At 40.9% G+C, this 27,477-nt stretch overlaps 2 protein-coding genes and 1 non-coding gene across 8 annotated transcripts in view; 1 reads left to right on the top strand and 2 right to left on the bottom strand.

The window, feature by feature from the left end:
- Positions 1-169: 169 nt before the first annotated feature.
- On the bottom strand, positions 170-22,642 carry MTFR1 (mitochondrial fission regulator 1). Of its 4 annotated transcripts, none has more exons than XM_058808231.1 (8): positions 22,585-22,642; positions 16,171-16,313; positions 12,851-12,949; positions 7,613-7,731; positions 4,166-4,407; positions 2,162-2,423; positions 1,892-2,060; positions 170-294 (listed from the first exon to the last, which is right to left on the bottom strand). In XM_058808231.1, the coding sequence occupies exons 2-8, from the start codon at positions 16,234-16,236 to the stop codon at positions 235-237; spliced, it is 1,017 nt and encodes a 338-aa protein (XP_058664214.1). In that variant the 5' UTR covers positions 16,237-16,313; positions 22,585-22,642; the 3' UTR covers positions 170-234. The 4 variants fall into 4 exon arrangements, with proteins under 4 accessions (XP_058664214.1, XP_058664223.1, XP_058664205.1 ...); XM_058808240.1 differs by lacking the exon at positions 22,585-22,642 and adding an exon at positions 22,259-22,491; XM_058808222.1 differs by lacking the exon at positions 22,585-22,642 and adding an exon at positions 22,216-22,455.
- TRNAV-AAC (transfer RNA valine (anticodon AAC)) lies at positions 10,296-10,368 on the bottom strand. Its single transcript has one exon. It is a non-coding gene; the product is annotated as a tRNA-Val (tRNA).
- Positions 22,643-22,903: 261 nt separating the features above from the next.
- ARMC1 (armadillo repeat containing 1) overlaps positions 22,904-27,477 on the top strand; it is a 35,219-nt gene continuing 30,645 nt past the window's right edge. The window contains exons 1-2 of one of the 3 annotated variants that reach the window (XM_058801483.1): positions 22,904-23,069; positions 26,883-27,083. In XM_058801483.1, coding sequence (XP_058657466.1) covers positions 23,025-23,069; positions 26,883-27,083 — 246 coding nt within the window. In that variant the 5' untranslated portion in view covers positions 22,904-23,024. Of the gene's footprint in view, positions 23,070-24,219; positions 24,419-26,879; positions 27,084-27,477 lie in introns of those variants that run through there. The other 2 variants (XM_058801474.1, XM_058801491.1) reach the window with 2 other exon arrangements.

Raw genomic sequence — 27,477 nt, 5'->3', positions numbered from 1 at the left:
AAATCTGAGTGGAAAGCCAAGCCTGAATACAAAATTAATACCTGAGTATAATGGTCCAATTTATTCCCTTGATAAATCACCTACATACAAACATGTTTAGTGCCTTGTTTCTGCACTTCACATTAGATCTTTCTGGGCTGTAAGAAAAGAGACCTCTCAGTACTAGTGCTATTTGCAACATAAAATATTTTATACAAAGCAGCTTAACAGTCTTTTGCAGAATAATCTTTAACACTAAGATTTTTCAATTAAAGTCTTCATCTTTCCTGTAGACTTCAGCATGTGTGGTCCAAACTGGAAAGAAAACCAGAAACATGTTCAGATTGCTTTCAACAGACCCCTTGTTGAACTATCCATCCAAGTAGTAAAAGCAGAACCTGGACAGAAATAATTTCCTTTATCACCTGCTTCTCTGCATGTGGATGTCACAAAGCAAGGGGAAACTTGTGTTAGCAACAACTGAAATTACTCAGAGGAGGGAGGCAACGACCTGCTGGAGCAGGGCTGGAGGCAGTTTGCTCCAGCACAGTAAAATGAGATGGACACAGCTGTCCCTACACCTTGACAACCAAGAGCTCCAGCAGCAGTTTAACAGTGCTTCTGCTCCTACTCTACCCTGTGTTTCTGTGCAAGTCCCTTTCAAAACTGTCATACAAGTCTGATCTAACAAAGTTAGATACTGGTAAGTAACTGATGGACAGAGTTTATTAGCTCGTTATGGAGCAACATTCTATCATTTAATAAAAATCTTGTTTCCTTAGCTCTTGAGGACTTGATGGTCCTTTATATCAAAAGATGGATTGTAAATTTCAAAAACAGAAAATCACGAAAAAAACCTGTCTGGATAAATATTGCCAACTTGTGTTCTCCTTAACACACCAGAGATGCTGAGGAAATGTGATTAATTCTTGGGAAACATCTAGCCTTTTATTTGATAAGAACAGCCTGAACATTACAGAAATAAACCAGTACAGGCCAAAAGGCAAGTAAGTCAACATAAATTAGCTGTAGTACTCAAAAGTCCTGAGATTTGTGGCAATAAAATGTTATTTTCCTTAAAACTTAATTCAGAGCAGAACCAGCTTTTGGACTTTCATGTGCATTTTTTTGATTGTACAAATGAAAAAAAAACCCCTCTTTACTCTTCTTCTCTGGTTCCACAGCATAAGGCTTCAAGGATTGCTGACACAAAACTGATCTATACCAGGCTGGTTTTTACATGTACATTGATAGAGACTTGTATTTTGAATGTTCACTGCTTAAAAACCAAATTCAAATCCATCTGTAATAAACTAGAAGCCATTAATAACTTGTGCCAGGAGGTGGACTTCAAATACAGTTTCATTTTAACATTCTCACACTATAAAGAAACTGCTTTCATATGCTCAGCATTTCCAATTATTAGAAGAAGCTCCCTATACCCAAGAACCAAGATCCAGCAGACATTTGGAACAATTAATTTTCCAAATTCCTAGGAATGTCTGATATGTTTCAGGATCTTGCTTCAAAGTTTCACCTGCACCAGCTGAATGGTTAAGGTTGGTAGTAACAGGCAACTCAGTTCAGACTGGATTCCATGTGAGCCCTTAGCAATGGTTTTCTGAATATCAGATGCTGTGGCAAGAGAAAACATTTGTGTTTTAAAAAATTACAAAATTGTAACAAGACTTTTTAAAGCTAGGGCCAAGACAGTACACAATCATAAGACTTGCCACTAAAAACATTTGACTGCCAAAAGTCCTGGCATATCAGCAGTACTTCACAGGGTTTTGTGGACCTAACAAATGAGATGCTAACTTGTGTAACACCTACACACGTTAGCAGAAAAATGTAGGTTGGTTTGCACAGCTATAATTTACTTCAAGGATGTGTTCAGAATCAAAATACTCACCAGCACTACCTCAGTCTGTGTCTTTGTTTCAGCCTTTGGAATCACTTTTTCTGTTTCACCTTGGCTTTCATTTTGGTATCGATATGCAAATTTCTTTTTGAGAGCTTCTGCTATTAATGTTGCGGGATCTGCAGGCTGAGACACTTTAGGTTTTGTAACTTCTAAGGATCTAGGAAAAAAAATGGTATCAGTATCTGTCTCACCCTGAAATAGTTTTGAGTCACAAAACCAAATCATGAATGCCAGTCTTGGTACATGGAGATTTGTTACCTTTTCACCGAGCGCAGTTTCACACTGTTCATGTCTTTGAGGATTTCTAGCATGTTTGGTACTTCAGGCTTCTTTGGCCCGTTTTCCACCACATCCTGGCCAGTGTTCATTTTTTGGTTTTTCCTCTCTTTAATGAGATCAATTGCAGACTTACTCTGACCCAGACTTGAGGGAGGGGGTGGAGGCAGAGGAGGAGGAGGAGGTGGTGGCAGTGATGGAGGTGCAACAGGGACAGCAGCTGAAGCAAGTGGACTTGACCCAACTACAAATAAAACATGCAATACAAGTCAGTTTACTTGTGACTGCCCTTCATCTGTCACAAATGCTCAGGTAAGAAAATCACTGTAATATCTTTAATTGAGCCCCCTCTATCACCTTTAGATTGTAATTTCTTCATTCCTAAACCACGTAAACAGGTTCAGCTAAAAAATCCTTCTTGAAAAGTCAGAAGTGTCCTTTGACATTCCAGTCCCAATTCCAGGTGCATCTGTGTCCTTACCGCAGTGGCACAGATGCCATGGCATCTTCTGGTTATGTTCTGCCCCTAATGTTACCAGTACTTCCCTTTCTTCTCAGAGGGAGCTACTGAGCTGGCAGTCACCATCTGACACAGGAGCAGTGTTTGTCCCTGCTTATCATCACAAGTAAGAAATTACCATACAAGATTTTTCAACGTGAATTTCACAGCTCAAACAGTGCTTAAACTGAAGCTTATTCCAGCTGTCCGAGGCTGAGGATTTTTAGGCCAGCTACTCATCTGTCTCTACTCATCGAGATTCTCACAATAATCTTGATTTTGAGTTCCATGTATACTTTAGGTAAAAATTTGTGTTATAAATACAGTAACAGTAATAACCTGACAAATAAATGAAGAAACCTCTGTTTAATTGCACCTTAAAAAAATAAGAAAAATCAGATCAAACCAGAGTTTTGAGGCTTGGAGTATAAAGCGTGTAAAGATATTTACAGAAATAAAACAGAAGATCTGTAGGAAAACACACAGCATCATTATCACATTCTACCACAAGAGGGAGATAAAGATGATAAAATAAAAATTTAATTTTCCTGATAAATAGAGGTAAAGGGGAAAACCAAAAAAGTTTATACTTATTTCAAATGCCCCCACCCTCCCCCCTATAAATTAAAATTCAAGAGTGAAACCAGGTGATCCTTAAAACTATTTCATAGTTTTGAATATTAGCAGTTCAGGAACAATGAAGTAACTCCTATCAGTTAACAGCTAAAGGAGCATCTGAAAAATCACAATATGATTTCATACACAAACACAGGCAAATCTGTACTTGTTAAGTGACCTTAGGAAAGAGTGACAACCAAATGCCTGTCATCTGCAGCAGACAAGGGCCCTCTCCTGCTAATCTCTGAAGACTTAAACTGAAAGGAGTCAGAGTTGATGGAAACAGGAGAAAGAAACCCAGGAAAAGAATGATTCTGTTTACTACCAGAAACAGTGCACCACTTTTGGTTCCATATGGACAATGTGTCTGGTCCCAGAGATGATTGCAGTAAACAATTAATTGCCTTTTCTGTTACTTGAGATGTATATTATATATTCCAAAAGCATAATTAGCATCTTGTATGAATACTTAATGATATCAGAGAGCCTATTTCCTCATTGAATGGAAAGACTTCAGTGTCAGTAATTAAGTTACATTCTTTTAGTTTGGTTTAAGCCATCATGTTTATCATGAGCTTTGCTCTGAAAGCTGTTTAATACTTCTTTACTCATTCACAGATTCAGAGCTCTGGCAGATTTACAGACAAACACGATGACTTTAGGAATACTAAAAAAATACAGAAAATCTGGCAAGTCACTTGTCTTCAGGACCTACTCTGTACCCCTTGGTTATTGTGCCAAACTAACCAAAACAATATGGAGAAGTGTTTGGTGTTGCAGTATCTCACAAAAAAGAATTAACACAGTAGTAATTATAAAAGGAACACATCATGAAGTAATTTTTACTAAGAGTGCAGCAAATTTAATACCTGTTGTCAAGTTCTGCTGTTCTTGCAAGGTTACAATTTTGGCTATCTGTGCTCTTAAAGAGGCCAGTTCATTTTCTAGGGCACTGATCTTCTGCATTGCTTCTTCGTTTGCCATCACTGCAATCCTGGGCACCGGCTCCTCTCCCGCCGGGCTCTGCAAGGACGTTTGTCTGACTAGGGGCTTCCTGGAATGGTGCGCCTCGCCCGGGGGAGGCTGGGTTGTTTTTAACCAAACTTCTGACCTGTAACAAACAGATCACAACATGTTTTAAGGGCTTTGAAACAGACAAAGACTATAACAACTTTACTTATAAATCAGGGGTACAAGTTGAAGACCTGACTTCAGAATTGTTTTTGTACAAACACTTCCATCAAAACCTTAAATAGTTTAAGGTAAATAAGAGCTTTACATCCTTTCTCTTTGCATCATGAGCTGTGCTGCTTCTCTTCTCCCAGACAGCATTTTGTAGAATCCTTGGTTTCAGCAAGAAAAAAGGAATACATTTCTTCTTATCCCACTCTGTTTCTCAGCCTCAAACCTATTGTATATTTCATATATTGTATATTTCATACATATATTGCATATTTCATATTTCAGCAAGAAAAAAGGAATACATTTCTTCTTATCCCAAACTATTGCTCTGCCTCAAACCTATTGTATATCTCATTTGAATTAAGATTTTTCTTCCCTTAAATGCTACCATTTTTCCCCATGGGCAGCAAATAGCCATTTGCAGTTGATTCCTTTGAAGAAAGAAGAGTCTCTTGGTTCCACAGGACATTTTTTTGTACTGTTTGGATTTCTGAATTTTTAAAAAATTAAAAAAAAAAAAATCCAATTTTAGCAGCACTGGGAAATACGGAGGGCACAAAACACCTTAGCGATGCAGAGACTGCTTGCCAGTTGATGGGAGAGGGTCTCATATCAAGTTTTCTAACACAATAATTAGAAATAGAGAAGAAAATTTCCATAAAGTTTTTTAAAGAGTCCATGACCTTCCCTCTGCTTCTCACAAGAAAATGTAATTCTCTTGCCTTCCCTTAATACCCACCAAAGCTCAAGCCATGTTAAACACTGAGGCATTATTGAGCATCTGCTCAAACAAGTGCAATAAGCCCTTACAAATACACCAGCACTTTAAAACTGTTTATCTCAAGAATCCGAGGAACCTGATCCAGTTAAAGATGTCCCTGCTCACTGCAGGGGGCTTGGACTAGATGGCTTTTAAAGGCCCCTTCCAATGCAAGCTGTTCTATGATTCTGTAAGTAGAACTGATAAGGATTGATGACAACAAATCATCATAAACTCTAAAACACAAGATGCGGCCACATACTTAACTCCTCAATCCTCCTTGATGTCAATCCCCAAACTTCTCAGGCATGCCAGGATTCCATTGTTTAAATAAACAGGAGAGTGAGAATAGGGCCTGGTAAAAGGACTTTCTGAAATGGGTAGAATGGCTCCAGGCTAACCCAGCCCAAGTGCCCCATCACTCTGGATGAGTGGATTGAGCTGCTGTGGGTGCTCATCAGGTTAGAAATGCCAGCTGTGCTAGACCTTATGCAAGAGCCAAGATTTAAGGCTAGAAGAAGCCCTGTGCTCTGACCACATCAAACCAAGATTAGATACACATTTAAGTCCTCTATGACACTGACAAAAAACATCAGCACAACTTGCCAAAATTTGATCAAGAAGAATTGAATATTATCATGGATGCTGAAATTTAGGTGGTGTTATCTAGACACAAACAGAGAGCAATTCAAGCTGAGAACAGGATACCTCCTATAGCAGCCACCTCCCTGCTCGCCCAAAGTAAGGTGAGAGGAGCCAGTGGTCATTTCACTCCTTAAAACCTGCCTGCCAGAAATTCTTTAAAGGAGAGGAATAGCTAAACAACAAAGGGTATTTTCTGCTCAGAGCAGTAATAGAGATGTCTTGACTGGAATCTAACACTATGGAAAAATATTATGCCTGAGTTGTCACTATTACTCTGATTAGGGGTAGACGAAAAATTATTTGTCATTTAGTTGCTTCCTGTATAAAACTGTATTTGCAGAAAAAAAAAAAAATGTCTGCAAGACTGTTTACTAAATTTTACAGTGGATAAATATTGAAGAGTAACACCTATGTGATCCTGTTGAAACAGAGAATTTCAAATGCCGGGAAAACACCTAATGCATACCAGCTCCACTAATACTGTGCACAGACGTAATAAACTGTGCACACTGAAACAGTCATATTTGCTAAGTAATTCACTTCCTGTGCTCCATCATAAGCTGTTTGCCTTAAGGTCACTATGTATCTGCAGGATTATTTTAGTCCCATCCCACATCCATCTGTCCCTGCTCCCCCTTCCCATGCAGATGTTTTAGCAAAAATGCAGTCCTACGTCTTTCACAATAGGTTCTTTGAAGCACCAAAGACCATTCTCCCTGTTGTCTCCATTAAATGTAAGAGCTTTACAGTTCAAGCCTGTACTTGAACTCAGGAACAGCATTTCCCAAGCAAGTGCTGATTTCTGTGACTCCCCTCTGGGTTTGTGAAATTAATGTGGCGGTGCCAGAATGTTTGTTATGCAAAGCTTCACTGTAACAAGTCATGTTGGAGGGCATCTAGGTCATTACTAACCTATTTTCAAACCTCTGCTTTCAAATTAAGAACAGTATCCTCCTGTAATCTCTGAAGCCAATCTGTGCCCTTCTCTGACAGATTAGTTTGTTTAGAAGAAAAATCTCCTTTGCACTACAGTACTGTACTTTTGTTTCTGCACAGTCTGAACAGCAACCTGAGTAGGATGGAATAAAGAACTTCATCCCTTCAGCCAAACTGTTTCATGTAGTGACAGAGCTGTGTAGAATCCTTGGTCCAACACAGCAGTACCTACCCACATTCTGGACACAGGTGCTTACATCCTTCCCTGCCAGTTTTTGTTATGAAGATTAAAGATGTGAAACACAAACCACAATTTTATCATTGTACTCAGCAGACTGCAGAGACTGCAGAGCCTGCAGAAAGGTGAAAAACAACATGCCAATTACTGGATTGCCAGAATGACCATTGCTGCTAATGAGAAGCTGTACAGTTTACTGCCCCATGGTAATGACAATCTCAGGAGAACTGGAGAATCACCGTTAGCAATTTTGCCATAGCACAGCAGACATTTTCATTGCTTGAAGCTATTGTGTGCAGTTCTTTGCAATACATCAATAAATAAAATCCAGAGTCTTCCTTGTATAATGTCAATCTCCTGTATGTCTTCCAACAAGTCTTGGTTTCGTAATCCTACTAGTCTAACCTCTACTACTTCTTTTCCAGACCCTACCTCTGTCTCTTCTCCCAGCATTCAAGTGCTCTCTGTTAATTTGTAATGCACAGTAGAGTCTCAGTAGACAGAAGTTTCTTTCTCTCAGTTAAGAAGTCCAGAGAAAAGATTCTGGAAACATACCTGAGCCTTGTAGAGACTTCACCTTCTTCTTCAGCAATCCATCCCACATCAGCAAAAGAGGCCACTGCATCTTCTCTGAGGTGAGCAGGAGTGTTTCCTTCCGCGACTTGCGAAATGAGCTGGATTTTGAAGGCAAGATTGAAGGTTTTAGAGTCAATACTTTCAGCCCAAGTCACATTTATGTTACCCAATACTTATACTGAGGCTACATGTAACTATTAACACATACATGCACAAAACACATCTGTAGACTTGAAACACTTATTTCTGTCCTGTGCTCAGTCCAGAATAATTTCATTGACTTCAAACTATTCAATCTATTCTGCTGAACACTTCACAGAAGTTCATGGCTAACTACATACACATCACATGATGCTAATGAATACTAAAAATCCAATGCAAATTATTACCTTTAAGACAAACAAACATCAACATTCTCACAGTTTTCTATACTAACTCAAATAGTATGTTTTTAAATTATATTAATGACCAGTAGTTAAAAAAGACATCAAGGCTGCCAATACTTCTTAAGTATTTTGCTCTAATTGAGTATTACTTTTAAAGTGAAATTCTGACAAAGTTTCCCTTTCCCTACAACTTCTGTACAAGAAGTATGTACATTGCACAGGGGAAAAAGCAAACAAGCAGAGCAACCCCAAAACCAGGCAAAAAGCCAATTCTACCAGCTCAGTAATCACAAAGTCTGTGAGTGAGAGGTAGGATGCAATCATAACATTATACATTACGTGCTAACAATCTCATTTACAACATGCCAAACAAATGGACCATTTTCCAGCATGGTTCTGGCCATTAGCTTTACAACTGTCTGAAGCCAAAGGTGAGCAAGGTTTCAGAGTCTGGAACCTTTCTTCAATTTCCAGTTAAGTGACCTGAATGGTGATTTGAAAAATTGTTTTGACCATCAATACTCACTCCACAGTCACAACTCAACAAAATGGTTTCAAATCTATTTTGAAATACTGGCTGTTTCCTCAGGTCAGATGAGGGCACGTTTTCAGAGTCACTGGACTCCTGAGCAGCTTGGGATCAGTATCTCAGCAGATAAAAACTACTGAAACAACTTTCAGTAATTTGTTCTGCTCAGTCTTTCCCCTTGAGTTCCATATTTCCAATGCATATATGCCCCAGCTTTGCTTGTATTCCACAGAATCACAGACTCCTTAAGGTGGGAAAAGCCCTCTAAAACCATTGAGTCCAGCTGTTAACCCAACACTACAAACAAGCCCACAGCCAAATCTGCACGAGTTGTTGCAGCTGATCAAGCGCTGCCTGTGCCAGCAGTGGCCAAGGAGCTGAACACTGACAAAGATGGTGGCAGTAGGTGCCAGTCTGCAAGGGCAGCCTGCACCCAGACCATCACCACTGAGATGAGTTTTCAAGGCAACCCCACTCTGTAAGAGCCAACTACTATGAAATGTTAGCATCAATCTGAAATTGTAGCAGACCTATCACAGTAGGACTGCAGCCTGGATGAGCTGAAACCACTTCAGAAGAACATCCACACATATTTTAGTAGCAGCCTCTGATACAGAAGTCTCAGGAAGAGAGAAGTTGTGGGCTTGGGGCTGTTTTTTTTCCCTGGGAGTTGCTGCAAACAGCCTTAGAAATTGAGATTAGTTGCCTTCATCTCACACTCTCACTTGTATGAGAGTCTTTATCACAGCTCCCAGGAGTGCATATTGGCACCATCAGATCATTTGGAAACAACAGGGTTTTTCCAGGTAGCATCAGCACAGATGGTAATATGTTTATCACATTAACAGTTGTGCCTAATACCATTACAGTCTGCCTCTCTTTAAAGCAGTCTAGAGAATACTATATTGCATGTTAGGATTTTTGCTGTTTGAGGTTTCCTTGGCATTTTTCTTTTTAAAAATGAATAGAAATTTTCAAGACCACAGCATTTGTATTAATGCTAATGGCAATTTTAAAAGATCCATAATACACGAGCCACTTTTTGTAGGTGATACAGATTTTTCTGGCAGTAATATTACCATTAGAAGATTGAAGCCACTTTTAAATAAAGATACTACACATACTTGAATCAAAAATAATTTTCTAAATCAACAGTAAAGAATATATCTATCACTGCCAGAATTCCTGCATAGATAAATAACTTCTAATCCAAGATTTAGTAGTAAGCCTTCTGTTATATTGTGATACAAGTTTCTTCTTAATTTTAATTCATATTTGTATGTAAACAGAATCTGCTTGTTACCCCATATACAGATGTTTCTTTTCTCTATCCCTAAAAACAACAAAGCCCTCCCCAGCAGTGGAATTTGAATTTCAAGTTAATGCAAGATTTTTAGTGTAATTTGAAGGTGAAAAGCCAACACCCATCTCTCAAAACCTTCACCTGCCTATGAACACCTCTGTGACTACCCTATTCCTCCAGTCAATTCCAGCAGAAAAAACCTGAACAACTGCTCTGCCAGCACCTAAAATAGAGAACAGAGTACTGAAAACAGAGATCCAGTTTCTTTCTCTGGAAACTGTGTAGTTGCTTTCCCCTCTTGTTCTTTCCCAGGCTTTCTGCCTATCTTAGTGTGCATGCGTGCTGCACGCACAGACACACACTGTACTGCTCTAGCACCTCGAGGGGCAAGGGACACATAAAGAACCATCGAGTCCAACTCCCAAGGAGAGTCAGCCTCGCCAGTGTTTCCGCCCGGTTTCGAACCGGGGACCTTTCGCGTGTTAGGCGAACGTGATAACCACTACACTACGGAAACGCTGCCCAGCTGTGCCCTGGGGCACGCTCCCTGCTCGCTGCTCACTCCACAAAGTGCCAAGCACAACAGACATGTTAATACACTTTTATACACAACAGAATAAAAACCTCTTCTTCCCAATTACTAATACAAGTATGTATTAAACATTTGGAAACACTTCAGGTAAGACAAACTTGCTGTGATTTTTCAAATTAGCCCAGTAAATTCAGATGTTTGTAACATGCACACCAATTTATTAGCAGACTTCCACTGAGTTATCAGGTATCCATCAAACAGGAGAAGCATAAGACTAAAACACAAATGCTGTAGTTAAAGGATGCTATCTTGAGAGACACTACTGTAGGTTTGGTTGAATCTACCTAGGCTATACTGGCAAGTATAATTTTATTTTCTCCTAAATACTACATATAAATCTAAAAAATTTGACACACAAAAGATCCATGTGAACTATTTTCATTGGTTTGTACCATATAGAGTGCATAAGGTACATAAGCTCTCCCAGTTCTTACTGAATATGTAAGCTACATTTTAGTATTTAGCAGTTAATTTAAATGTTGACTATGGCAAGATCCACAGTCAGTAGACTTCAAACATCAAAATGTTTGGCTACTATTTTTTTTCAGACTAGCTGAACAAAAGCATGCTAGAAGGTAAGTATGGACATTAGAGATACTCTTTCAATGAGTCTCATCCATTTATCATAAGGAAAATGCAGACCTGTGAAAAGCCTGATGCTCTGGGGTTAGAAACATTGATTCCATACATGCACCCTCAGATGATGCAAGTAAGATTTGATTTGTTTGTTTAAACAGAATGACTTACAGCAAGGTTCAGCTCATGGTCCTTTCATAATAGAGCTAAAGCTGGCAAGAAAGAAAGAGGAAGAGACAGCTATAGGAAAGTGTCAGTTGCAACAGCACGAAAACGATCGAGATCAGTATTGAACCTCACCATAGAATCTTAATGCTGAGATAAAGACACAAAGAGCAGATGTTAGCATCACATTTAACATGTTCAGCACTTCATATATTAAAGTAGAGTCCACACAAACCATATATATTTTAATGTGTTTCAAGGCTCAAATTTTGGAATTCCTATTTTTAATTAAATCAAACCTTACAACTGTACTTCTGTTTTCAGGATCCTTTCCTTTCATCTCATAGACAGTGAATGCTTATACTTAGTGTACACACAAAACTGAATGAATGTCTCTTTAAGAGGACTAAAAGTCAAATATTATATTTATTTTAACAGAATTCAGACAAAAACATATTTATGTATTTATTTATTTATTTGCTTAAGTACTAAAAATAATCAGGAACAGATTCCCCAAATATATCTTACCATCCCTTTCAAGAATATAAACCAGAAATGTCTTCTTTTATGTACAATATATTAAGAGAAGTCAGTATTAGGATAACTATGTGCAAATGAGCATCATCTTCCCCTGTATGGCCTTTACAGCACAGAAAATCAGACACAGAGGAGGACTTCACTACCTTTTAAATCTGAGGCACAGGGAGCCTTCTTGCTGGCAAAACACCCACTAATTATACATTCAAAAGTTTAATCCAGCATGCCATTTGTTGTCCTCACCTGCACAAAACTCCACATTCCTTTTTTTTTTCATCAAGCCACTAGAAATGTGAGATGGCTGTCCCATTTCTCAATGTAATTTTTTAAGAGAGGCAAAATGATAGTATGGCTTTTACTATGACACCAATAAGGCTTCTATGGTAATCTGAACTATCTACTGTAATTTCAAGTCTAAATATTGTTCATACATTTCATTTATGATACAGAAATTAATTTAAACATTGAAAAATTTAGCACTGTGGAAATTACTATATGTTAAGTGTAGCAGCTGATTCCCTCCATTCATCTTTACACTCCCCACCCGTGCTCAGCCCACGGAACATTCCTCTCTCAGCTTGAATTTCAAACACTAAATTTCTCCAATTCTATACCCACCCCCTACCCCTAACACCAGAGTTGAAGAGATTCTGTGTAACAGCTTCCACTTTCCCATCTGTTCCTGAAAGACTCATTATAGAAAGCATGGCTTTTCTCTTCCTTAAGCTTTTACACTTGCTCTTTACCCCACCCTTTCACCTACACAGTGCTAGCCTTCTATTTTAAACAAAAGAAAACAGGGTACTCGTGTTCTCTTGTAACTAATTTTTTGATTTCTGATAAAGCTGTTTATTTTCCCAAGTATTTTTAATACTGTTCATCTTTACATGCCTCTTAACCCTAACTTATAAGTACTGTTTATATAAATAAGTTTCAATCATTTTTCTCTTTTATGAATTTTTTTTCAACTTTCTTATTTGAAAAAAAATCTAAACTGGAAGCAGAGAGAAGTTAAGTAATTCTCCTATATCTAGTTTATCATATTCTACTTTTACAAACCTTCTAGTAATGAGCAAATCCCTTTATCAGCATAGTGAGAAACAGATTGTAAATTGCTGAGAACACCTACCTGAAAGTGAACTCTTGGACACTGTATAAGAGAGAGGTTAGTACCAATTTTTCTTACAATACTTCGAGATGAACCATAAGGCTTGCTTGACCAAAGCACCTGCATGGGAAAAATAGAGAAGCCAGTTGTTAAGGGAATTGAGTTTTGCATCATATTGTAATAGCTCTCCCTAATTCTTCTATACCATGCTTTTGCTAAACATATTTAGTAATTTCTGTCATGCTGGAGTAGGATATAATGTTTATACACTGAATTCTGTCCCAGTGAACTCCTTACATTCTATCTCCAAACTGGCACAAACACATTACACATCATCAGCACAGTACAGCCAGGGCTGCTTAAGGTTGAGACAGCCTCTGGATTAAGCCTAAAGCCAAAACAGTAAATCAGGTAATGCAGAAGACTTCAGGAGCTGAAAGTACCTTCAAAAACACAATATTCAAATTTCTGAGACAATAAAGAACCTACATTCAGAGACACCTCTTTTTATAGGGTTTCAAGAAAAGCCATTCCATCATTAAAAATCCTTGAAGTCACACAGTTCTTCATTTCTCAAAATATTTTTTTTCTTTTTTAATTAAGAGCTCTTCTAACAGGAATAGTGTCTACCCTTCTTAGTGAAAGTAAGTATCAGCTACAATAAATATGAAAATGTAACTGTGAAATTAAGGAGCAAAGGAAAGTAAAATGCAGAAAATAAGACAAAATTGTTGTAAGAAAGGAACTTTCTGAGAAAACTGCCCACAGCAGCTCAACACACCAGGCTTCATCATAACTGTTTCTATTTCAATTTATGTTTTTTCTATGTTGTTTCAACAGGGATTTAATTTGCTTATTTTTGTTGTATTTAGTATTTACAACAGCTTTACAAAGGAAATAAAATGGGAGTTTAATCCTAGGAGAATACTACAAAATGAGCCAGAACAGAAGCAAACACCCTGGAGAGAAGTAGGAAAGATTTCAGCACAGGCAAAGGCAACAAAAACAATGCAAAAGAGAAAAAAAATAATGAGAAGACTCTAACACAGGGTACATTGTTAGTAAACAATTAGAACATTGGATGGTAATTTTAAAAACTTGGCCAGTGTTTAATTATGGCTGTAAATATGAATTTACTAGTCAGACTTTAGTTTTCCAAATATCATAGCTTCAAGCAAACTTGACATCCTGGTAATAGAAAGAAAATAGGAAAAATCCAGGCTATTTTGATTGGCAATGCCAATATTGTTTGTATGATGACTGTAGTGGTGCTGTGGGAGTTGCATAACACACAGCTGAATATTTTAATACACTAAGCAAAGATCACTTCACTACTTGTAGACGTTGAAGGTTCTATTAAAAAGGAAAGTTTATGTTCCATGGTATTGATCCCCAGATTATTTCACAAACTTCACACAAACATGCCTATTTCTAACTTCTATCCTTCTTTCCTCTGGCTTTACTGGAATGTAAAAATTTTGACAAAATAAACATGCACTGCACATATGCTACATCCTCACAACAGAGCTGCAACTTCGCCACGAATCCACTCAGATCTATTTTTTTCCATTCTATAAAAAAAAACCCATTCTCTTGCTTAATACACTGCTAAGCTGAACACAAATTTTTCAATGCAGAGTAGTCTATTGATGCTGCATTTTGGTTGCCTCAACCAAGACCTCACATTTGTGCCTATCACCTGCTTGTTTACATGTCTGAGCAAACAGCAGGTAGATCAGTGGCCTTCAAGAACAAGTCACTGACAAACAGCACCACAGTAATACAGTCTCATTATTCACAACTAATTCTGATCAAAGCAGAACCATTGGCAAAAGACTCAAAGTGATGGGGCACTGGAACAAATAATGCCAGTCAAAGGAAGGCTTAATAAGTTGCAGAAGTACTTCCACAACAGCAAGACAGTCTAGACTACATGCTCGATTACCAACACAATGCAATGCCTTTTAAAAAAGCAGCAAAACTTGTTTGGATATTGCTCAGACCACAGCCAAGCTGCTGACGAGCAGTCAAAAATATTTGGTTTCCAAATGCCCTTGGGGCTCTTCAACAACTGTGGTTTGCTGCACCAAAATGCTGAGTGACTCAGTTTTGGTACCACAAGATACGCCAGGACATTATTGTCATGACACTGCAGGCAAACTCTGCCACAAGGGATTCAAGTAAAATCAGTTCCCTGCTCAGCTGAGCTGAGGTCTCAGCACTGCTCCAACCAAGTTCACACAACTTGTTGTTGACTTGAAGCACTGGCTGAGCAAGTCTGCAAAATGCTACTTAGTCATACACTGCTATTGCATCAGTGCTTCACTGTGACATTTGGAAATGTAACTGCACTGTCACAAGCTTCATACAAGCAGAGAATGGGGAGAAAAAGACTAAAAACTTCTCCCTGTTTAGGCTGAAATTGCTGAATTGCTACTGTTATAATGCAATACATTCTCAATCTTTGAATTTTCAAAGTTACATGAAATCTCAGATCAAAATTCAAATAAAATCCTAAAATATTTGATGTCAATCTTCATTAACACTGTATAAACAATTTGCTCTCCATAGATTCCCAAGACTGATAAATAGAGACACAATAATACTGACTTAGTACTGCACATAGCTGTTAAGGATTTCCCCATTAAAATATTTCAAAAACTTACAGGGATTACTACACTGAGGTCAACATTTGTACTCAAAATAGCTTCCTAAAGGTCAGTGACAGAGCAGCTGATGTGCAGCAGTTCTCTGTCTCTCTCTGCTAAGCATTCAAAGAAAACTCTCTATATAGAATTCTCCGAGAGGAGAGCTATGCTGGCCTGTTCCTCTGTTTACCCAGCAAAGAACACAGCTGTGCTGCTCTCATGTACTGTTACACCTCCACAAGAGGTAACTATAGCACAGAAGAGGAAAATGTAGCACAAGTATAATCACCTCAGTTTCATGGGGCTTTTGTATCTCCAAGGTAAGAACAAGCAATAAGGTTATTTTTTTAATCACTGTTAGAAATAAGATGGAATTCTCCTTCAGCTTCAAAACACACACGGAAGTGCAGCATGAACAGCAATGTTTAAAAAGTAAACAGTTTATTGGAACCACAGGGAACTGCGTAGTACTTTTAACACATTTATTACTCACTATTTCAGTGCTCAAGTCATAAACTTGATGACTTCTCAGGAATGCAGAATCATCCCAGTATTGAGTGTACCTAAAGCGTTCTTCTAGATAAGCACAAACTAGTGCTTATCTAGATAAGCACTAGTTCTTCTAGATAAGCACAAAATAGTGCTTTCTATACCTTATTTTCTGAAAACATAAAGGAAGTTTGAAACACTTACTGATTCCATGTTCAATCCAATTTGTTCAAAAGCCATCCTAATTAAGCGCTTCAGCCAGCAAATCATCAGGACTGGAAAAGGCCTTTCTGAACTTGGATTTAAGCCTTCCAAACCTACAAGGCTGCCAAGGTTCCATAGTAGTTCTGAAATGAGACACATAAGAATTTTAGATGCATGTTGTAGAACACGTACAGAAGTAAACTGCTAGATTCCTAAAAAAACAATTTTTAGATAAAGGACATATTAGATGACACCAATACCTTGTACTGTAAAACAAAGGTGTTCAGAAGGCATCTACTTAATACAGGCAACAATGACTTTTTAGTAGTGTTATTTTTATAGACTCATAGAATTGTCTGAGTTGGAAGGGAGCTCAAAAGTCACCCAGTTCCAACCCTCCTGCCATCTGCAGGAGCACCTTCCACTATCAGGTTTGCACAGGGCCTCATCCAACCTGGCCAGGAAAACTTCCAGGAATGGGGCATCCACAATTTTTTTCAACAACCTGTTTCTGTGCATCAGCACCCTCATGGTGGTATCTATAATATCTAACCCAAACCTATCCTCTCTCACTTTAAAGCTACTGCCCCTGTCCTTTCACTACGTGCCCTTGCAAAAAGTCCCTCTCTGGCTCTCTTGTAGTCCCCTTCAGGTACTGGAAAGAAATCTAAGCTGTTGTAAAGTTAACAATTAAAAAGTTGGGGAAATGACTGCTCACTTGAGCTTGGACAGATGATGGCGTTCAACAACTCTAAGTGAGCATCAAGCCCTATGGAACGCCTGCAGATGGGGATTAGCACTGAGACTGAAGTGCCACACTCATATCTAAACTCATTTCTATGCAGGAACAGACTGCAGAAAGCTGATCACCTCTCCTGACTCACATTCTCTGACAGCTTTGTTGTTCCTTCCTTTTTCCTACAACTAAGAAGAGAAAGGAAAGATGGAAAAATGACTAATGCAGGAAAATTACATTAAATACTGTAGATGTAGGACATGAAAATATTCAAGCAGTTTATAAGATTAGGCAGATTTCAAATTTTGTTTATATACACTTCCATTCACCTGACTCAAGATGGTTTTATTGCTCCTCTAGCAAAAATAGTGTACCTTTTCTTTGACTGCATTCTACACCAGCCATAATCTGGACACCACTGAGAAGTGTATGCCACCAAAACCAGGAAAGGAAGCCACAGATTTGGGTTTACATTTCTTTTGTGCAGCAGGCTGGAAACACTACTCCGTTGATCCACCCCGAGCAACGTATTTGTAGTATGAACAATGGTGTTGCTGCAGCCACTCTATATACAGACAGGGATGACTAAAGCAATGCAGCAGCAAGGAACTGGCACTTGGGAAGATGGAAAGTCAGGAGATGGAAAAGCTCTGCTGTTTGGAGAAGCCAAACAAGCCCTACAGTTAAACCATCATTGTTTCCATTATTAATTGTTTTCAACAGTTTACAGTTCCTTAGTAATAATGTACCTCTTGTGGAAACTTGGCAGAAAAAGTACAATCTTACAGTTATCTTTTTTTAGACAGCCTTAAAAGACAGTTGATATTAGCTTCTCATCATCATAGGATTTTCTTTTGTTTGTGACTAAGCTTAGAAGAAACTATTAATTTACACCAGGAGATTAGAATGAAAATGACAACTGTTATAGGAAAAACAATAGGGAAGAATAATGGGCTAGCTACCAAACAGCCATGAATACAAGTTACACTCATTCACAGTAAATAAATAAGTCATAGACTTCTTTATAGAATGCTTGAGAAGTCTATTAGAGCAGCATCACCATCCACTTGATCTGTTATTCCTTTAGGCATCTGTTATTCCTCCCTTACACAGCCCACTGTATGGACCCTGGATCTCACTGCACCTGCAGTGCACTTAGAACAGGAAGAATACAATGCCCCACACTGGATTTGGCATCCTATCTGCCACTGTAGCATGCAGTGACACAAAAGAGAGGAATGCTCCTTTAAAGGGGGAAACCTGTTCCAAAGGTGTGATTACATGTGATCTACTCCACCTCATTCCAAAGTCCAGACTTGTTCAACAAGCAGTGTGGAAATCAAAGGAGGAAAAAAAGAAAGCTGCATCAAGACAAATTCAAACAAAAGAAAAAGTTAGGGTACAAAAAAGCACAAAACTTGTAATAGTTTTGCTGAGCAACTGCAAAGACAGGGCTGGCTGACAAAGGCAAGTGATAGGACTAAAAGGAATGACTGTATCCTGATACACTGGTCTCTCAGCCAGCTCCTAGGTTTAAAGGTTTAAAAGAAGTGAGAGTCGTGTTTTCTTCCAGGCAGAGAAGAAAACTATGTTTTTATTCCTGATTAAATGAGAGGTCCAAGTCTAACAATAAAGACAATCTGGACAGAGGTGAAAAGTGAGTGTTAAAACTTCCTCCAAAGAAATCAGAGCAGGTCTAGAAAGTTTCCAAGAATTTAGAAACCTAAAGGCAAACAGGTAAAAGAACAACAAAAACTGACAAGATAACCAATTAAAAGCACAAAACCAGATGTAGAAAAAAAGTAGCACAACATGAGGATGACAGAATAGTGTAAATATGAAGTAGTAAGCTAAAAGAGGCAAGCTACACAATGGGTTCCATCTCACAGGCATAAAACAGTCCTACATGTATTAGCAGTAAGAGGCAAGAGAGACAACCCTGATGCAGCAGGAAAGAGAGCAGTGTGTGATTTGGACAGTCAGAATGTATTCAGTGTTTTCACCTGACAGGGGCAGGTAAGACAGACAGGTGCTAGCACAGAATACAGACAGAGCTGAGAAGTTATAAGCATCCAGGCCAACAGTATCTGGTGAATTTCACCTCGCAAAGTTCAGAAACTTGTCAAAGCAATTCTTGAAATACTGATAATTAATTTCAGAAACTTGGTCAATGGGATTCAAAACCCCAGGAATAAAAGAAGAAGCATGATGACACAAAGCATTGGAAATAGTCCAAAACACTTATCCTGCCCTAAAACATTAAGGTGACCTTTTATAATTCCAGCTTCCAAGGCTTTAATGACTGAACACAAAGGGCATTCATTCAACAGAACAACTACTTCAGTAAAACGAGTATTTATAGTTCACTTTGTAAGTTATTGTTTCCTATGTAGCCTAAATACTTCAAGTATTTGAGACTGGGGTCATCAACATCTTGCTCTTTCCAATGACCTGTGTGTTCTTGCAGAAGAAAGTGACTGAAATCAATCTGTAAGAGCACAGAGTAGTACCCAGTTCCTGGACTGGCTTCCTTAGTTTGTGGCTCTAAGAAAAACCACCAGGTTTGGACAACCCCCAGTTAATCTGCTATCTAAATGAAAAATGCTTCTCAGTGTATTTTTATCAGATTATGAATTCACAGAATTACCTCTAGGCAAACTTCATACTTATTTCTTTCAGACTATGTTGCACTATACCTTTCTTCACAAAACTCAACTATTTCACAATTGGTTTGTGTGCCAAGAACAGACAGGGTTCATTCCAAAAGAAACTGCTGGACAGCAAGAATGAAATCATTAGCAAATTCACCTCTCATGCCCTGTATACATGCCATTTTCAGAGGCAGAAGTTAAATCTTTATGGCTTTTAGTAAAAAGAGTAATACCTCTTTTAAAATATTGACCTTTATTTATCTTCTCTCTTCTTGCTGCTACCTACAGTAAAAACAGTTTAATTCCCCAAAAATTTCCATAACTCAATTACTACAATGAAGAGCCCTGAGGGATAGTAATATTGCCATAAAAATGGTCCTTCTGCTCTGCCTCAGCAAACCATTACAAGGATGAGCAGCACTCACAGACAAGATTACCGTGGAGCTGTAACACAAAGAATTACATTTCACTGCATAAAGCATGAAGGGGTTGGAATTTCATGGGTTCATTTAATGAAACCCAGAAATTAGCAATGCTGAAGAACTTCCTTACTGATATGGAATTATGGAGGAATTCCTTGGTTTAGAAATGAGCCCCTGAAGCTTGTCTGTCCCACCTTATCCCAACCACTTTTGCAGGCTCTGTTCCCTACTCTCATATCAAATAGCAAGTCAACAAAGCTGAGAGATAATACCCCTGATAAATGACAAAAAGCTCATTAAATAAATATCAAAGCTCTGGAATCTCTACACATAAGGTATAATATCCAGTAAATATGAACAGAAGCCCTTTGACAGACTTTTTAGTGAGTCCTACAAATGAAAGATTAAAAGAAAATCAGATGCAACTGCTTTCAAATTGAAATTCTTCTATGAGTTTTTGCAATGTTGTATTTATTCAGGTGCCCTTCAGAGCATGAGTTCCTGCTCTTTAAAAGAAATATAATATTCATATTCTTTTTACTGAAGGTTTCTCTCATTCACTTAAGGTCCATACAAACATAAAAGAGAATGACTTAATGGGATTGATGGAGCAGATTAGCCTCAACAGAGAATAAACAAAGGTATGAAATCTGAAAAATGAAAGGTGTAGTCTCTAAATTCAAAAGGCATAACTTTAAGAAGTTTAAAATTTTTAAAGAAGCATAGGTTCAAAGGAATACCAGCCACATAAAAAACAAAATGCAAAAAGACCAGGCTCCTCCTTATTTAAGCAAGAACTAGGGCAAGCATATCTCCCCAGTCTTTTAGGCTAAGACTCAAGTCCATCTAATAAGGAAACATTTTTTAAAAAGTAATAAAGGAAGATAAAGCAGAAACATCCCATTATCACAACAGCCAAATGGGCAGAAGAATCTCTGGATAAAGGACCAGACTCTGGCCCAAACTGACACAGACCAGCTTCAGGCAAAGTAAATATGCATTTGGCAGAGGTCATAAGCCAGAAACAGGAGTCTGTTTTTTGGTGTGGAAGCTACAAGTAATGGAGCAGCCCAGTACTAAAAGAAACACCTGTTTGGAAAGATATGGAGAGATAAAAGTCAGTAAACACTACAGGGACAATCTAAGCTAGTACTGGTATGAAATTTAAAGCAGGAATTGAAAATCATACATACTTGCAACAGAAGTTGCTAAAGCTTTGTTAAAAATATAGCCTTGTCATATTTACCTGATCGTGCAAAACCCTATTAATCAGATTTCATTCATGCTATCCCATCTTGTCAACTTAGGACAGAGAAAAAAAATCCAAGTTTCAGCACTAGTTTAATCAAAAGCCTTTGCTCAGCAATGATTATACCTGCACAGTGCACTGTGATACCATTGAGAGGTAAGTGAAACCTTCAACACCTACAGACCACAAGGTATTATGTGACAGAGACTACCAAACACCTGCACTTCCCTGCCGGACAGAGAGACAGACAGACAGACCTCCCCACCAGCTGCTGAGAATGTCAGTCTTTCTGCTACAGCTTTGAGAGACAGCAGCAGGTAAGTCTTAGAAACAAAAGGGGGTGCTTGTCTGAAAAAAAGCATTTAAAATGTCCAATATTCTCCCCAGATATCTCTCTGTGTAACAATGCTGAGCTCCTACACACAGCAACCATGTTCTACCTAGTGACCCCTACAAAGCACATATTTGCATTCAGCAACAAGTAACCAGAACTTTTAGACCTGATGTGCACATGATTCGACTGACTCATTTTAATCACCCAGGTAAAAGCCAGTGGGGATTAGAAGACATAATTCCTATTCATTTAATCTTTTTAAGTCTTGCCTTCACAAGAGCTGCAGAGCACTCTGAGGACAGCACGTTAATATTAATGAAGTACTGCTGACGCTGTCAGGCAGAGATCAATGCACTACGATTGATTTCAGCATTCAAACTCTACTCAGCCTCAATATTTGGAATTTCAACAGCTCGTTAAACAAAAGGAAAACACGCACCCAGCAAGTTACTTATTTATGACCACTACTGAAGAACATAAGCACGGCAGCAGTATCACTAAAGGTGCACACAGCAAGCAGTGTAAGTTTACAGAAAAGAGAAATTAAACCACCATGCCCCTTAGGGTTCATTTTTCCTCTTATACGCCAACTCTCTATTTTAAAACGTCCTTAAAGAACTCCCCATATTATCTCCACATGATCTTGTATTTACATTATTCCCCGTGACCTGTCACCTTCTCATCACAGCAGTTCACCTGCACGAACAAAAGCTTCGGCCCAGCACCCCGAGGCGCTTCCACGCTCCTGCCGGCACCTGCCCTGCCCGGGGACGGCGGGGCCGCCCCGAGCGGCCTGTACGTGGTTTCCAGGCGAGCTTCCCCTCACGCACCGCCCCTCGCCCGGGATCGGCCACGCCAAGACGGGCTGCCCGGGGGGAAGGAAGGGGCTGCTCAGGAGGGAGGGAGGAAGGGGCTGCTCAGGAGGGAGGGAGGAAGGGGCTGCCCAAAGGGAAGGGGAAAATCCCGGCCGCAGCCGCGGCTGCCGCCACTACCGCTGCCGCCGCCGCCCCCCCTCGCCTCACCCGCCGCCGCGGCCGACGCGCTGCCTCACCCGCTGCTCGCGCGGCCGCTCGCGACCCTGCCCCGGCAGCCAATCGGCGGCCGGCTCGGCGCCGCCCCGGCCAATCGCGGGCCCGGCGGCGGGCGCGGGAGGCGGGACGTGGCGCGCGCAGCGGGGGTGAGGCGCTACCCGGCAGGCGCCGAGCCGGCAGCGGGAGGGGGAGCCGCCCCGCCCCGCCCCCTGCGCGGTCACGTGAGCGGGACCCGCCAATAGGGGCGGGACACCGGGAGCTCAGCCAGGCCGGATGCTCTTGGTCCCGCTGCCTCGTGGGGGCTGGTCTCGTCCCCCCGGCAGCCAGTGAACAGGGTAGAAGACACGGCTTCAGGCTGTGCCGGGGGAGGTTCAGGCTGCCCTGTGGGGGTTGATCTCGTCCCCTGGCAATTAGCGAACGGGATAAAGGACATGGCTTCAGGCTGTGCCGGGCGAGGCTCAGGCTGCCCTATGTGGGTAGGTCTCATCCCTCACGCAATTAGGGAACGGGATAAAGGACACGGCTTCAGGCTGTGCCGGGGGAGGTTCAGATTGGACGTCAGGAGGAATTTGTTCACAAAACGGGTTATTAAATGGTGCTATGGGCTGCCCTTGGAGGCAGTGGAGTCACCGTGCCCAGAGGTGTTGAAGAAAGGCTGGATGTGGCACTCAGTGCCCCGGTCCAGGTGACAGGGTGGTGCTCGGCCACAGGTCGGACTCGATGGCCTCACAGGTCCTTTCCAGCCTCGCTGATTCCCTCATTCTGAGGCGATGGGGAAGGGCAGCGGCCCTGCCCTGTCACCGCCGGGGCAGCGCTACCGTGTTTGCCTCGTGTGGGGCCTGCGGGGCTGCTGTGGCTCCTCCGCACCCTCGGCCGCGGCTGCCGGCGGCCTGCGGCTCCCTGAGGTGCGGCTGTCGGCTGCGGCACCGCCGGTGGCTCCTGGGCTGGCTGTGTCCCATAAAACCTTGTGGAAAGGAGGGCCGGGACCCCTGTGGAATCGGGCGGAAAGTCGGGATCGCTGTGGGGCAGAGGCGTGATAAAGGGGAGCTCAGAGTTTCTTCGGGCTGAATTGGTTTAAGCATTACTTAGCGGGTGTTTTCAGCTTTAGAAACTACTGAGAACTTTACCTCAAGCACTTTAAAATAAGGTGTGAGGGTCATGTGGAGGAACGAGGAAACAGAAGAGCTTTGCCTTTATGTAGACCCAAGCCATCATAAAGGATCAATATGCAGCACCTGGTGCTTTTAGAGGTTTTGTCAGCCTTAACCATGCCTTGATTCGATATGAAACTAAATCTAATTTCGGTATCTCGTGGTATGGGGAATACCCATTTCGGGTTTCAAAGCAGGAGATGGGCATCCTCTGTCCCTACAGCATCAGGTGTGGTTCACACTACATTGTTTTACAATACACGGTACACTTTATTTGAGCAGTAAATCCAGCTTCTCGTGGTAACCGTGCGCGAGGAGCGTGTTTCACAAAAAAAAAATCCAAAAACAATGGCCTGCAAAAAAAAAATCTAAAACAAATGGACAAAGCCTCGGACTACACCTCCCGGCCTGCCCCGCGCCCCGCCCAGGAACAAAGAGCTCCTCGATTGGCGGGGGCCCGCCCTCGGTAGGCGCCAATCGCGCCGCGCGGTGTGGCGCGGTGCGGGGTCAGAGCGGGCTCCGGTGGGTGGTTCTGGCGCTCTCGTTCCGGTGCTCAGCCCGCGGTTCCTCCCGAGCCTCTTCCCGTGCTCCGCTCGCCGCAGGCCGCCCCGCCCCGAGGGACATGGGGGCGCGGAGCTGAGCTGCGAGTCCGCCCGGGGACGGCTTCTGCGACGGTACGGCCCTGCCGGGGAGGGGGACAGGCCGCGCCGGGAAGGGCCGTGAGGGGGCGGCGTGTGCGGCCGAGATCCCCCCTGCTGCCGGATCCATCCCGGAGCTCCCGCTGCCCGGTGCCTGCGGGGCTGGGGCTCCGCCGACCGCGGGGCCTGCGAGCGGAGTCCCGGGGCCTGGTCCCCGGCGGGCTGAGGCCTCGGGCGCCTGCGGAGGGCTGGCGGCGGAGCTGTGCGGGTTCCTGGCCAGGGCCGCCCCGGCGAGAGCACAAAGCGGGGGGAGAGCGACAGACAGACAGGGCTGTGGTGCCTGGGTCAGGCTTTGGTCTCAAAGCTACGAGAGGAGACAGGAGCAGGCATCTGGCTCACCGCTCTGCCACGCTCCTGAATTATAGATACCTTATTATAACTTTTAAGACCGCCTATTTTTTTAATTAAAAAACTCCGGGAAGTGGGCGACGGCGTGAGTTTTGGTGGAATTGATTGTTGCAGGTCATGGAGAAGGGTGAGGATTTCAGAGTTGTCTCCGGAGTTGGGGCTTAGGAGAGATGGAGAAGGGTCTGAGGATAACAGAATCACGTAATAGTTTGGGTTGGAAGAGCCCTGGAAGAGCATCTGGTTCTAACCCCCTACCCTGAGCAAGGGCACCTTCCACTCAAGGAGCTTGCTCAGAGCTCCATCCAAGCTGGCCGTGAGCACTTCCAGGGATGGGACAACCACAACTTCTCTGGGCAGCCTGTTGCAATGCCTCACCACCCTTACAGCAATTTATTCCAATATTTAATCCCAACCTGCCCCCTTTCAGCTAAAGATATTGCCCCTTGTCCCATCACTATATGCCTTTGTAAAATGTCCCTCTCCATCTTTCTTGTAGCTCCCTTCAGATGAGTGTAGCCTAATGGAATAGGTGGGGGTAAAACCTGGTTTTGTGGGTGGGTTTTTCAGAGGGTTAGAAGGAAAAAGGCAAAAGGTGATCAGGAATACGAATGATATGGTGCTTGGGACACAGACTTGGAAGTCAGAGACTTTGATTAGCATCAGCTCCGCTCCTGACTTGATTTCTAAGTCTTGAATAATAAGTTCCTTTGTGTACTATGGAAAATAGTTAATAATACTCAACAGAGCTGCTTTGGCTTTGTTTGGTGGTTTTGTTTTGTTTTTTTTTTATATTAGAATTTTTTCCTTTGGAAACACAAACTTTTATTGGTTGAGCTACTGTATCTCCCAGTTGATATCTTTTTTATTTCTGGTAGTCCAGAGAAATAGTCTGGAGACTAATCATTGGCCTGTACTTTTCACTCTAGCACTCTCCTGAAGTGAGAAACATTGACTTCGAGGTTAACAGCATTTTTCCCTGTGAAAATTTCAGAAATTATCATAATCTAAATGTATGTTTAGGTGCATTGTTTTTGATGAGTGTGATAAATTTATGTTCCTCAGGGGCCAACCTTCAGTGAAGAAAAACTATTTAATGTTGGCAAATAATGTTAAAAGAATGTGATGGCTTAAAAATTGTATTTGTTCTTTATTCTGGGGGACAGTGAGTGATTTAACAAATTAACAATATGCATTCACTCCCACTTTTATGCCTTAAGTTACTTGGCTGAGGTGGTAGTGGCAATAACCAGGACTACAGATAGCATTTAGGAGTTTCTGAGGCACAAAGAAACTTTTTTTTTTGCACCAAGATTTTAGCATTTTCTTTGAGCAAACTTATGCTTTTGTTGCCTGTTAAGTAGCTATTATTAAACAACTTTGCAATCTGATACTCTCACACTAACACGTGTCTCCTTTGAAATTGATCTGGTGGTTTGGACTTCGACTGCAGCAAGGCGTGACCTGCTTGCTGTCTTTTTATCGAGGGATTCTTGTGAAAAGGAGAAAAAACAGCTCAAACCCAGCCTCCAAAGCCCTTTCTGCCTTTGAATGTATGGCATTGCATTAGTTATTTGATACATGGATGAAGAATAAAGTTTAATGTTCGCTGTTCTTGATGCACTGTTAATATTTTGTTGACTTTTGCGGTTCATTTTTTGTAAAATTCTTTGATTGCCAAAGCTGCTCTGAAAATACTTTGGTTTTGCACCCTTGCACAGAAGTATGTTTATGGACTTCTAAGGTGGCTTGTGAGAAAACTGGATTTATTGAAAACATTTTTCACTAATGTAAGGAGAAAAAAACTAACACATCATACTCCCATAAAGATTGACTAGTCTGAAATGACATACAGGAAACAAATAAAAACCTTGTTATCCAAATATATCTGTTCTCTGCATAGGAAGTTTAGATTTCCAGTTTATAAATTTCAGGACCCAGATCCTTATCAATTCCATCCACCTTCCATGAATTCTGGTCCTTGGCTTTTTTTACCTTTTTCTTTAGAGCAAATCATTGCCTTTGTGCTTTTTTTGCCTCTGTTTTAATTGATGATAAATGTTGTGATAGTAGTAATATTTTTTTTTCCCAGCAGGTATTTTGTATGAATGGTGCAGAAAAGATGAATTCTGCTATGAGTGAGGAGCCTGATGCACTGTCTGTGGTTAATCAGCTCCGAGATCTAGCAGCTGATCCGTTGAACAGACGGGCCATTGTTCAGGATCAAGGATGCCTGCCAGGTCTCATTCTCTTTTTGGACCATCCCAACCCTCAGGTTGTTCATTCAGCTTTACTAGTAAGTATTCTGAAGATAAATTTCCATGTTGGTAGGGAATTTTTAAACTTCGTTCAGTAAGTCGTTTAAACAAGCAATTTACAAATGAAACTGTTTAAACAAGTGAAAATGTGAAAAATAATGCCTGGTTTTATATTATGTTGATATTCATTACATGTGTTGTTTTTTTTTTTTTTTTTAAGCATGTATTTCAAACATGACACATTGTTCCAGGGAATTTTTTTAAAAGATAATAATTTACTTTGCATTTTTCCCTAATACAGCTATTTCACTTTTTGTATGGAGGGAGGTAAGGACCCTTAAATCTCTTTTTTAAGATGAAGCCATAGAGTTTGGTAAATATGGACAGTGACTTGATATTGACTTTATAAAAATCAAAATCCAGTCATAGGAT

This window comes from Ammospiza caudacuta, chromosome 1, assembly GCF_027887145.1.
Source record: "Ammospiza caudacuta isolate bAmmCau1 chromosome 1, bAmmCau1.pri, whole genome shotgun sequence".
In the NCBI taxonomy this organism is placed as follows: domain Eukaryota; kingdom Metazoa; phylum Chordata; class Aves; order Passeriformes; family Passerellidae; genus Ammospiza; species Ammospiza caudacuta.
The sequence above is the reverse complement of the archived record's forward strand: the minus strand, read 5'-3'. Positions and strand labels throughout refer to the sequence as shown.